At 35.5% G+C, this 13,667-nt stretch overlaps 1 protein-coding gene across 1 annotated transcript; it reads left to right on the plus strand.

Moving 5' to 3' along the window:
• The first annotated feature begins 2,616 nt into the window (after positions 1-2,616).
• LOC149793195 (uncharacterized) lies at positions 2,617-7,227 on the plus strand. Its single transcript, XM_089966317.1, has 3 exons — positions 2,617-2,663; positions 6,147-6,246; positions 6,684-7,227. The coding sequence occupies exons 1-3, from the start codon at positions 2,639-2,641 to the stop codon at positions 6,991-6,993; spliced, it is 435 nt and encodes a 144-aa protein (XP_089822443.1). The 5' UTR covers positions 2,617-2,638; the 3' UTR covers positions 6,994-7,227.
• Positions 7,228-13,667: the final 6,440 nt, after the last annotated feature.

Raw genomic sequence — 13,667 nt, forward strand, 5'->3', positions numbered from 1 at the left:
AAGAAAATATGTGACCTCACTGCCTACTAGGATCGCGGACTAACGACCAAACTTCGTTCATACAAGATTTGACGTTTAAAATTTCTTATAGCTTAATGACATGCTAAACACTGTCGCGGTTTGTTGAATACTCAACAATTCGTTGATGGGTGTTTCATGGTCTATCTCTATATGAATAAGAACTTTAATGTAGTACATGAACAGCAACAAAGATAAAAACACTGGTTTTGCTAGTTTCATTAATACAATTACTACTACTACTACTACTACTACTACTACTAATAATAATATTGATAATGATATAGAAACAAAATCTATTTGTAAATCATGTGCTCTTTTTTCAGCTTCGTCTCATTTTTCTCGTTGACTTCGTATACAGTTGTTCGTTGTTCTTTAAATATGGCTACAATTACGACCCTGTGGTCTCCGACTTAAGTAAAAGAAAAGAAGCAAAAGCAGCAAGTTTTATTAAACTTACCAGCTAATTTAGTTATAAAAGTTATACGCAAAACTGTAAGAGGATCTTACAGTATTATGAAGTGAATCCAAAATAGTCCTTATAAACGTCTATGAAAGTCCTAAATTAATTTCAAAACCGAAAATGTACTGGTCCTCCAAAAACTACTGCGATGTTGTCAAGATGGCGTTGTCCAGAACGCTTTCAAATAATTTTTAATAGTTCCAGAATAACATTATAGTCCAATTAATGAGCACTTTCTATTTCCGCTAAACACTTTAAACAAATGTTTTGCTCTCGAATAATATCTAAGTACAACATAAAACGCATCTGCAGACTTACAATAAGAACACAATAAGTGTGACTGACTAAAAAAATCTGAATGAAAATGAATGCTTAACTCTCTCCTTATATACACCGTATACTGTGACTGTACCTCACAATAGACCCCACGTGACAGTTTACACAACTCATTTTGCGTTGAATTGGACCAATTCACGTAACTTAGCGTATACTAATAGGAATTTACAGAATTATTCTCGAAACGTGGAACTCACATCAGTGACTGAGAAATCACGCCCTAGGTGCCATTTTAAGTCTTATTAAAATTGTCATTAAAATTGTCAAAACATACATAACATCTATTTATATATCCTGTGCCATATTGTGAGGTTAACAGATGCAAATCACGAAGGCCAAACTTAATTAAAGATATTCTATACACATTCCAACCATGAATAAGAATTATGAAGATTAGATAAAATCATGTACCAGGAGTTACAAAATATATAGATATCCATAACACTACCTTTCAAAGCTTCCATTATTTTAAACATCTTCGCTAGCCAAGGTTCAGAAATGTAAGCCTATCTCCACACTGCCGGATCGGTCAGACATTTCAATACTTCTGGTCAGTGAGTTTCATTGGATGCAGTGGCAAGCCACTGGATCCAATCAAAATCAAGTTGTTCAAATCTGAACACGATTTCTACATAATCGAGACAAGAGGAGCACACAGCTGGAATGGACAGGTAAATAGGTGATTTTCCACTGCCGGTCCTTGCTTGCAAATTACACCATTTCCTTAAACAATTAGTGTTTTCGTTTTGTCTGACAATCGATATTAAACTTGCAAAGTTTCCTTTTGTTGTCAATTGTCTCCACCATTTTATACCGATGTACAATGCATCGCTGTTGCTCGCCATGGTTAGAGTGAAATAAATACCAGGGGTAAACTAGTGAAATCCAATAGAGGACGCTAGTGCAACGCATTGACATATTTGATCGATCCGCCAAGGTGTAGGTAGGCAAACATAGGGGAAACTTGGCTTGCGAAGAATAGGGCAGAAAATCCATGCAGTTTTATTTTCGTTTGTTTCAGGAATAGATGATTATACAACCGCTATTCTGAGCCGGAATCTAATTACAGAAGTTACTTTAATTGTAAAAAAAAAAAAAACGTTTGTCCATTTTTGTTTCAAATATAATTCCATTTGAGGTGTGTACTAGTCCCATTGTTAGTTTTGCACTCGTTTGTTGCACTTTAGATGCTTTCATGTTTGGGATTATCTTTCGTTTGAAACTAATATATAATTACTAATATATAATTTATGCTATGCTAGGCCGTGAGTTACAATATTTTCCAAGTAGAAGGATTGTGAAAATTCACTTGAGTGAATTATGATACATAATTTCAGTGCCGTGTCAGTAACATAATAAATGTGACATTCAAACTTATTCTTTGATGTATATTTTGCCGATGGGTTAATTTAAAACTATTCCAGTTCAAATCCAGGATGTGCTATTTTAATATGAATTTAGAAGGATAATTATGTAACTGTTTATATTTTCTGTGTGAATAATCACAAAAGACAACAGAAAATAATCGGTAAACCGCGGACATCCCGTTATATTGAGAGATCGTGAGAGATAAACAGTAAAAAAGATAACTGAAATAAATAAAGAAATAGATAAATCTACCTGACGATATGTTATCACTTGCGTACTGCCTTTTTTGGAAAAAAACTTTCAATGCCCGTATTCATGATTATTTGTCTACTTTTTGAAGCGTCCATTATATTAGACAGAGAAGAATTATGTATCTCTTACAAAGGCAAAGAGTTCGCAAGTATTTAAATTTTTGGTTTTTGCTCAGGTATCAATCATTACAAGACCACAGCTATGACCTCAGAAGTGGATGCAGAAGGTACTGTACCAAACCTATGTTCACTAATTGTAAAGTACTTGCATGGACTGGTAAAACATTAATTTGTTAGTCTTCTGATGTGCTGACCATCATTAACAATGTATGTTTCATTTAATGCAATACTTACAGCTCGTTGCATTTTCGTTACAAAAATTACGATAATTGCACGAGGAACAAAATTTTTTGACCTAAATCAATAGGTTGACCATCTATGACCCTAGAGAGAAAGAAGGATTTGAGCTTCGGCTGATGTGACCCGCTGACGTGAACGCGGTACTACGTCCCAAAACGTTACAACCTCAGTTGTAAAATAACATTGCTACTTCTGTTTCGATCATATTTGATGTGTTAATTTCATAAAGTAAATATAATAATATTATATACATAATGTGCTATTCGTTTTCACAGATTAATCCACCTCAAGTCTCTGGTTGACATATGTTGCCAATATTTTATAATCAACTTCCTGATTTGTCTTGTCACTTGTTATTCAACGGAAACGACACGCGCAAACGGAAAATATGATATAAAGTCTAATAAATAAAATATGTCCCATTTTCTACTTAGCTCTAAACGAAATGATTTAGTATTTGATACATTCACTATACAGGTTATTTGAAAATTAAATAGTCATTCATTCACCGTCTAGCATGTCATGTATATCGGTACACGTATATACTATATTTTCCTTATTATATACTTTAAAAACAATTAAAACTTTGTAGCTAGCAGATCTTAAACGCTAATAGATAATAGTATGGACTACTCCGGTGGCCCAGCTGGTTAGAGCGTCCGCCTCAGATGCGGGAGGTCGCGGGTGGGAACCCGGCCTAGTCATACCAAAGACTTATAAAAAATGGTCCTAGCAACTGCCTCGCTTAACGCTCAGTATTAAGAGGTTAGTATTAGGACTAGTCGGAATGGTGTCAGGATAATGTGATACGGTGGGGTATGATGCCACATGTCTGCGCCATGATGACTCAGTGCTAGACATCACATTAAATTGCCACACTGTAGACATCGTAGCGATAAGACTAAAAAATGTTTAAAGCTACGTTAAAAATCCAAAACACACACACACACACACACACACACACACACACACACACAAGCACATACACGGATAATGTTACATTAATTCATTTTCGGGATGATATAAAGCTCGAGGACCTGATCCAATTAGACATTAAACTGTTGAAAAAGTTAATGAGATTTCAGTCTCTTTGCATCTAATTTATAATGAAATTGTCAACTGTTAGATATTAAGCAATTCAACAAGTTGATATTATCGAATCCATGAAACTGTTATCAAACGTGCTAGTTGTTACGCATGAATTGTATTCACGCATGCATACAACTGTAATAGGAGTGGCGACAAATTCCAACTATCACGATCGGGAATTGAACCCTGTTAGTCTGCGTTATTTTCGGTCGAACATACCACTAGACCAATAATCTTGTCGCCCGCTTACTTTGATATTCGTCCTCACTGTGCGGTCTAACTCGTCGCCCGCTTACTTTGATATTCGTCCTCACTGTGCGGTCTAACTCCAGTCCAAATCTGGCCATCCCCTACTGAGAGTTGGACAAACGCTCAAATGTAACAGATTCTGGCTAGCGTCGTGAATCGAACCCGGATTGTCTGTCTCACAGTCGAGAGTTCATTCCACTAGACTAAAAAGGGCGGACCGGCTAGGCTAGTTAGTACGTACTTAGACATACATACACGTTTCTTTTTATTTATATATCTCAACTGTGTTGTTTGTACTGATATAAGAACGTTTACTTGACTGAATATGTCATAATTGTTACAAAGTTCTTGATGTGAAATATGTGTTAAGGTTGATATTTTAAATGCGTTCGATAACGTGTAGTATATCATTATCAATTTAAAAACAGGTTTTGTTATTTCACATAAATGTTTTACATTCCTTATTTATGATCTGAAAACAGCACTGATTTTAAATATGATGGATCATATACGTTTAAATCATTTGATGTTAACATTTCGTTGATCCCGTATTGTAACCAATTTTGTCGTTTTTTATTCCATGATACTGCAGAAAATTAAAAAGCTGACGATTCTTCATTTAATTATAAAGGGTTGCTGTGACAGACATTGAACATACTCTTAGACAAGATTTGTGGGCTCTTGGAATGGTCATCACTGGGAATAGTGTAACCCCTCCCCCACCCTCCCCAAATAAAAACAAAATTTCAAGCATGTGGCTTTTATTTTATATCGACATAACCAAACAATTGCATGCATAACCTGGGTTTGAACGACATCGATATTGAATGTGTCGTTCCCCACAACCACTTTATATTCTTCTTAAGATATATGCAGTTATCGTTTTAGAGAAAGCAATTTATTAAAGTTGATGCCAAGGACGTATCAACTATTATCTTTATCTTTCATTCAGGCTGAATTTGTTTGGAATTTACCTGATTCGACTGTAACTAATCTTCACATGTGGACATATTACAAAACTGTATATAACAAAATTATATATTTCACGAAAGAAAATATAAAATCAATTATTATCCTAGCAAAACTGTAATATATTTGCATTTGTCTTAAATTGATTCATGTCGTGTAAATCTTGCAAATAGACTATATTGTTCTAAAGGCCCTTAGTATGAAAAAGCCGATTACTTCTCGAATGTCCACATTATCAGAAGAAAGAATACCTATTATTTTTGACCGCCTGGTGGCTTAGTGGTTAGAGCGTCAACCCCTGATGCGGGAGGTCGTGGGTTCGATTACCGGCCGAGTCATTCCAAAGACTTACAGAAATGATACTAACAGTTGCCTCGCTTGGCATTCAGCATTAAGAGGTTAGTGTTAGGACTGGTCGGCCTGGTGTCAGGATAATGTGACTGGGTGGGACACCATGCTACATGTCTGCGGCATCATGCCCCAGTGCTAGACATCACTATAAACTGCCACACTGAAGACATCGTAGCAATATGACTGAAAACTTCTTAGAGCTACGTTAAAAATCCAAATCACACACACACACACACACACACACACACACACACACACACACACACACACTATTACTTTTGATGATCAGGGTGTTTCTTCCTGTTACAGTTTCCAGTGCTTCATATGGTAGTGTCGATTACTCATAATGTCTCCTTTCACCGGTCTTGTCTTCTCATCTGCATGTTATTTGCCTCCATCGCTTTTCTTGACTCCACATCTTCTTATATTAATGTTTCGATTTATTATTGTATGCAAATGACACTAAAATACTTTACTTGTGATGAAGTATGTATCATGCTTCGTAATGAAATAATTATTGTAAGGGAGATAACCCTCTAGTAGTTGTGATAAATTTTGGGCCGATTTCATAGCAATACTTTTTGTATGAAATTGCGGCAATTAGAATCTTGAAATGAATATATAAATAAAAAAGAACTGTTAACTTTCAGTTGCCAAATAAGACAGAAAAATAATTCTTTATTTCTCCTCAGCTTTTCCATCTAAACGCGACTTGCTGTATATTGTTCTCGGAATGGGATGTATTTTGGCCGTTGCATTCATCGCCTGCCTTCAACACAAACTTAGAATCTGGTAATTATAAATTGTCAACGTATCGAAAAGAAAGTAAAAAAGGCACAGAACAAGATGGTATGTAGTATCTGCAATACAGATATATCCTTGAAATATATACTTATTTATTTATCATAATCAGCTGCTCTAATAATTCATACATTTTGATAGAAGATAATATGCACACAACCGTGTGTGTGTGATAAGTCAATTGAGCGTATAGGTTTGAGAACTGTATCATTGAACTTCGACCTGATATTATTCAATGGCTGGCGTACATCCGGCGACTAAGTTGATGCAATTATTTTATTGTAATATCTACACATAACGTTTCGACACTATTAAGTACCCCATCTACTTACTTTGTATCATAGTAAATTTAATGTTGCTAATGCATCTATATGTATTGCACATGCGCATTTATCCTTTTCCTTAAAAGTTATGATTTTCTTCTCTAGCTTACGTACGGACAGAGTATCCAATGATAACAGAGTTACCGATTCAATTAAAGATGATGGAGCGGAAAATATACAGGAGGATAATCTGTCTGGAAATTATTGGACAATTGTAAGCAACCCAAGGGGAGAACTGAGCACCGCCATGGAAATGAATTTGGAACAACACAGCGAACCACAGCTAATTGCACAAACCATGGTTCAAAAGGATAATGAATCAGAAGAGTTTCTGAGGCCAAGTAACATTACAAGGAAGGAAGGAAGAACTCGATGGGTACCTCAATCCAGTACACTCAATTCCCACGGTATTTAGTGACTATATCTACCCTGTTCAATCAATTCCCACGGAATTCAGTGACGATATCCACCCTGTTCAATCAATTCCCACGGAATTCAGTGACGATATCCACCCTGTTCACTCTGATCCTGTGAATGTAATAAGTGCACCCATCCAGTACATTGAGATCCTGTGAATACAGATTATTTTTTCCATTCATTTATCAGCCAACTGAATTTTAAAATAATCTCATTAAAAACGTGCATACAAGTATAGTCCGTATTAATTAGTGTTAGCATTTGGCTTTAAACGTACTTTTGTGTTGCGAGCGCACTCACTCATTTCAAACTGTTGGAAATCATTTTCAACGAGAAATTAGCTTTATTTTTATTCATTCTTTCTAATCTGAACACATTATAGAAACCTCGCTATCCCTTGTCTAAGATGAACGATATCAGTTTGGAATAATCAAAATCCACATTTATATACTTGGATTAATTTAATTGACTTTAAAATCATATAAAATATTCTGTCACGAGCTGAATAATTGTATTGTTTCAATTAATTTGGTAATACATATATACATTATGTTATAGATGTTACAGTCCATAACAACGCAGGTGTTGCGCACCTTAGAATATAGTACGCCAACCGTGATCTCGCCCGTGAAGACTAAAAGAACAATTAACACTGAAAATTTAACATTCCGGATACCAGAACATTTTTCTACTATGTAAATTGAGCTACAGCTTTTCTACCTAAAATCAAAATATAACACTGGAGCATATAGTAAACATTTAGGTAAAATACACAACTGAACTAAATGTCAAATATTTCAGACAAAGCCCATGACCCTAGACGAGACATTATTATTGCCGCCAATCATACACACATACATTTTTAACAATGAAGTATATATGATGCTGAGAGGAATTAACCGAGATGGTGTAAGGAAACAGAACAGTTAAGAGGTGCAAGGACCGTGCAATCATAACCACTTTTGTGGAGACATAGGCATCGCGATACAGATTTAAAAAACCCCACAAAATCCAATGTCATAAATGTCTTATACGTTGGGTTTCTCACTCCAACTTACACAAACGCGTTTGTTGTCGATAAATATTTAGATGTCATTAGTAGTGCTGTACATGATTGGACATGTATTTTACTGCCACTTTTCATAAATAATTCAAGTTATCGAAAAGATGTGTGTAAATAGTGAACGAAGATAACTATGTACGTGAGAAGGAAATGAAGGGTTAGAATGCAGATATATGCATGTGTAAATACATAGATAAATATATTATGGTTTTGAAATAGGTAGAGTTGAGAAAGAGAGTATAAAGTGAAAGGTGGAGTATGTAAAACACATTGAAGTGAAACATTAAACATTTTTCTTTGAAAGGGTTCATTTGATTTGCTTTTGGAAATGTTGTTAAATTCACTTTTTACGCCTAGATATGCTACCAGATCAATATCTTTGAAAGCTGGACTGTATTGAATATTTTATTTTTTTAAAAACTAAATGATTTGAGAACACTGGTTATTCATTTGCCTAACAATAATCATTTAGTCACCATGAAGTCGGCAACATACATTTATACTCTCTCTCTCTGACGAGCTGACTTTTGAGAAGGAGTTAAGACTCTTTTTTTTATTTCTTTACTTCTTTTACAAAAATAAAAAGTAATCAGTCTTCTGTAGTTTTCATGTAAACAATCCGAAAATAGATGATAAGCACCGACTGGGTTGCTAGTGCTTAGGTTGACTGATTAGGCATTTCAAGAAAATATAAATTGCTATAATCATTATGAATAAGTACTTTATTAAGTATGCTTGTAAAATAAATTTCGCACGAGTTACAGTAGTAGCATGTACATGTATTACCTAATTACTTTCCAATCAGCGACATGTATCAAAATAATCTTTGAGAAGCCGATTGTTTAGTCTGGAATCTTGGCATATAATGCAGCCCGCAAACTTTCCATGGCTGCGTTATGGCTTGAAGTCCGCGAATGTACGCTGTACCAATGTTATAACACGAGATGTATAAATGTTTCATTAAAACAAAAAGAGGCTTGCCGAATATCCTTTTAATGAAAAATGTATGCGAGTGGTATATATTTGAACCAGCGTACATACTGTACATATGTTTTATTTATATCACTTGCAAATACATGTATTTGAACTTTGAATGGAGTTTAAGATTGACAACAAGCACCTGTGTATTGACTGAATGAATGAACTACTCACATCCCTACCGAGTGTATCCACGTCAAAATGCAGTATGTTCCGTTTGTTGTTATTTAAAATCACCTTTGCAATTTGATTAGTTGATTGTTTTCTTTTTGAGGTTCTATTTTATACATTGATTAAATCAACATAAGACACATTTATGATTTAAATATGAAAGATGGCTATAATGAAGGAAGTAGAGCAATGCCAACACATGGTTAGCTCAATCATTGACATGAACGCTCATCCCTTCACGTACCAGCGCATGGAAATTAGTTTGTAATAGAAACCTAGCAAAATGATGAACAAACACATATTTTAATATATTTACAGTTGATGTGAATAATTATTCTGCTTTCATAATAGTACTACCAACCATAAACTCTCTCTCTCTCTGTCTCTCTCTGTCTCTCTCTCTCTCTCTCTCTCTACCTTTGGACGGTTTGAATTAACTTTTGCCATCATTCATAAGTCCAGAGGCATGATGGGATGACACAAAAGACAATCATCCTATACGCTCGTCTTTTCATAGGTTTTCGCCCGTATCTTGTTACTATGGTCCAGAGAGGAGGGAGGCCTTTGGAAATATTCGTATTTAAATAATAATAAAAATCGATTTCAGAACGTTATAATAGGTTTAGGAAACAACAGCTAAACATTAAATACATCACAGTATGGACCGCTCCAGTGGCCTAGTGGTTCAAGCATCCGCGTCAGATACGGGAGGTCTCGAAAATTAGAACCCCAGCCGAGTTATACCAAAGACTCATAAAAATAGTACTGCGGCCTCGCTAAGCGCTCATCATTAAGACGTTAACGTTAGGACTGGTCGGCCTGGCGTCAAGATAATATGACAGGCGGGGGACATCATGCTGCATGTCTGCCATATGGTGCCCTAGTGCAAGACATCACTCTAAACTGCCACACTGCAGATATCGTAGCAATATGGCTGAACAATTGCTAAATCTACGCAACAAATTTAGATCACAAACACACACATCATAGTACATGTATGTGTACCATGTAACCGATAAATTTACGGTATAATGTTGACAGGGTTTGTAACTTTAAATCTTTGATTATATAAATATCAAGGCAAGTACACACTTACCGTTACAACTAGCCATATTCTTGTATGTTACTTGGTCAAAGTTCAATTCCAAGGTTTTCATCCAGCCCAAATTCTTTATCTCTCTCACTCCAGGTTTCTGAGTATTTTGTGCCATATGGATGAGAGGGGAAGGGGAACGGAAAGCAGAAAGGATTGCGATGAAATTGTGTACCATATTAAATTCATTTAGAAAACGGGGATTATTAATACTGGTTAACGCTATTTTCATACGTTACTAGTAATTACTAAGTAGACAGCACATATAAACATATTGTACCTGTTGTCAAAATTGCTTCAAGTATTCATGTAATGTCACGGATTATAAAATGAAAATTATACACTTTAATAGGGATTGATTGGTTATAGAGACTGTGGACCATTATGTAAAAGAAGACTGCGATATATGTAATCATACATAAAGGTGATGACATATGTACTTTAGGGAGATCGCAAAGTATGAACATTGCAAAACATACAAAATTACTAACTATACACGAGCTCTTTTAATTTTTTCGCCTTGCCGACGTGATAATGCTTGAGACTAACATGAACTTCTTCCTGGCATCAGGTAAGTAGATTCTGAAACAAAAATATGAGTGTCTATTATATTCTGGATCAAATTGAAGATGACTTGTGCTAGTGACTGTTGACGAGATTTATAACTATAACACTTGTACGAGATGGGTGGGAGAGAGAGCATAAAATAAGATCCAGTTATTTTTTATTCCTACTTTTTGAACAACTGACATCATCAATATTCAATTATTTACGTGTAATATATTGCATTGAAACAGTTACAGATCACATATCATAGCAAATTCATGATCCCCCCTCCAAGAAGATCAAACTAATAGGACCAAAGCAGTACTGTTGTGTTCATATTATACATCCGATCAGCACCATTTTTGTTTGGAGCAAACTAGACATCATACGTTTTATTTTTCTGTGAAGACCTGATGGCAATATGACATTATATTATGGGGTAGCAAAACGATTTTCAAGATGCCTACCACGACGGCCTTCTTAACATCAGATTTCCACCATTTTAATTTAGGACCAATATATTACAATATTTATGTTGGTGAGATTTCATATTGCTGCGACTATCTACTCAGGAGTGGCGAGAACAATATTGTCAATATGGACGCTTTGTTGGAAATATTGAATGTTTGAGTGGCATCATTTTCATTCAGAATCAATTAGACTACGTGTTGTAAACTTTCATGGCAATTCTCAAGGTCGAATCGTACCAGCAGATAAAGCTTATCTAGACTGTGTGATCTTCACATTTTTGTAAGATAAATTCAATGAGCATAGTTCATTAAAGTGATCATGCATGTAAATATCTGAACAATTTCATTGAATTTTATTGTAAAATATAACCGTGGAAACAAGGCATTACCTGAGAAGAATATGACAGGTGCTAGGGATTCCCCTCCTCATTGCTCTACATTATGCACCAATCAGTTCAGGACTAAGGATGGGGGCGGAGTTCTGTACAGTTGTAAAGTTTCGTTCACTTTCTCAGCTCTCCTTGATCAAAGACATACTCTATTTCAGTTTGAAATACATTTGTAGACCAATGGTAGCAGGGGAACCCCATATATCTGCAAACTTCAGTTTCCTTTTCACTGTTCTCAAAAAATGCATTGTTACAGTGTTATTTTGTAATAAAACAAACACTGGTGGTGGTTTGTCCTTGTACGTATTATTCAGGTGGTACAGTGCAAGGATTTATTTCTCTTAATATAAATGTGGGAAGTAGCCGAGACTCTAGATACCGCTGACATATAAAAGCACAACTTTAAAAACATGTCACAACGCTTGTGATGTATATTTAATTTGTATATGTTGGACTTTATCCATGATTATTTATACATATATCTAAATTGTGATATTGAGCTTGGTCAGTAATTGTGTGTGCATGTGTGTGTGTGTGTGTGATTTGGGTTTTTAACATAGCTTTAACAATTTATCAGTCACATCGCTACGATGTCTGCAGTGTGGCAGTTTATAGTGCTGTCTAGCACTGGGACGTCATACCGCAGACATGTAGCATGCTGTCCCACCCAGTCATATTATCCTGACACCAGGCCGACCAGTCTTAATACTAACCTTTGAATGCTGAACGATTAGCGAGGCAGCTGTTAGCACCATTTTTTTTATAAGACTTTAGCATGACTCGGCCGGGGATCGAACCCACGACCTCCAGTAATTGAGTTTAATGCCTACCTGACAAAAGTCTTGTTGTTGTGTAGGAAATATAATACATAGCTAATATTTATCTATGACTTTAGATTATGTATTAAGATCATTATTACTGGAGATAAACGTTTACTTGAGTTTATATTTAAGACATTGATGTTCCTCTTGGGAATTCCTAGTGTGCCCGCTGCATTACATGTTCTTAACTAAAGTTTTAGTAAGTGACTTAATCTTGTTTAAAACTTAAAATATTCTCAAAATAACCTTCAACCTTGTTCTGTTAATACATTTTGGGTTTCTTTTACAATGGGAGAAGTAAACAGAACTTTTTTATTGCAAGTCTTAACATCAGATTTTGAGGAGTCTATTTAGGTTGCATTTCAGTTAATATTTCAGAGGATTCATTTCTTTAAATTATTCACTGGAATTTCAAGGTGCTCATTATTACTTCTTGGACTAAATCACTATTTTGGAATTGTACTGAATTGATTTTTAGACATTTTGGATTATATCACTCTGATACATGAAGACTATTGGAACATTAGCGCATTCGAGGCTACTGAAATATCAAGTTCAATATTGGAATTTTATTTGGATCAGTACTGGAATTAATTTGAGGAAGACAAATGCAATTTCAGAAAGAGAGAGTTGCAGAAAGAGGAATGAGAGAGAGAGAGAGAGAGAGAGAGAGAGAGAGAGAGAGAGAGATAGAGAAGATATGCAAATGTAGTGTGTGTATGCGATTTGGATATTTATCATAGCTTTAACAATTTTTCAGTCATATCGCAACGATGTCTGCAGCGTGGCAGTATATAGTGATGTCTAGCACTGGGGCATCATGCTGCTGTCCCACCCAGACACATTGTTCTAACACCAGGATAACCAGTCCCAACGCTAAACTCTTATTGGTGAACACGTAGTACCATTGTTATGTCTTTAGTATGACTCGGCCGGGGTTCAAACCAGCTACTTTCCCCATCTGGGATGGATGCTCTAACCGCTAGGCCACCGGACTGGTCGATAAGCAAAAGTAAATAAAAAAGAAAAGATGGAAACACAGAGAGGAAAAAGGTGAAAAGTAACCCCTTCCTTTACATACACGGTACTGTTTCGAAGCTATCTTAAATAATATGATAGTATCAATTTTCAGAGAAGAGGA

Source organism: Sinohyriopsis cumingii, chromosome 8, assembly GCF_028554795.1.
Source record: "Sinohyriopsis cumingii isolate HCF-2022 chromosome 8, ASM2855479v2, whole genome shotgun sequence".
Taxonomy (NCBI): domain Eukaryota; kingdom Metazoa; phylum Mollusca; class Bivalvia; order Unionida; family Unionidae; genus Sinohyriopsis; species Sinohyriopsis cumingii.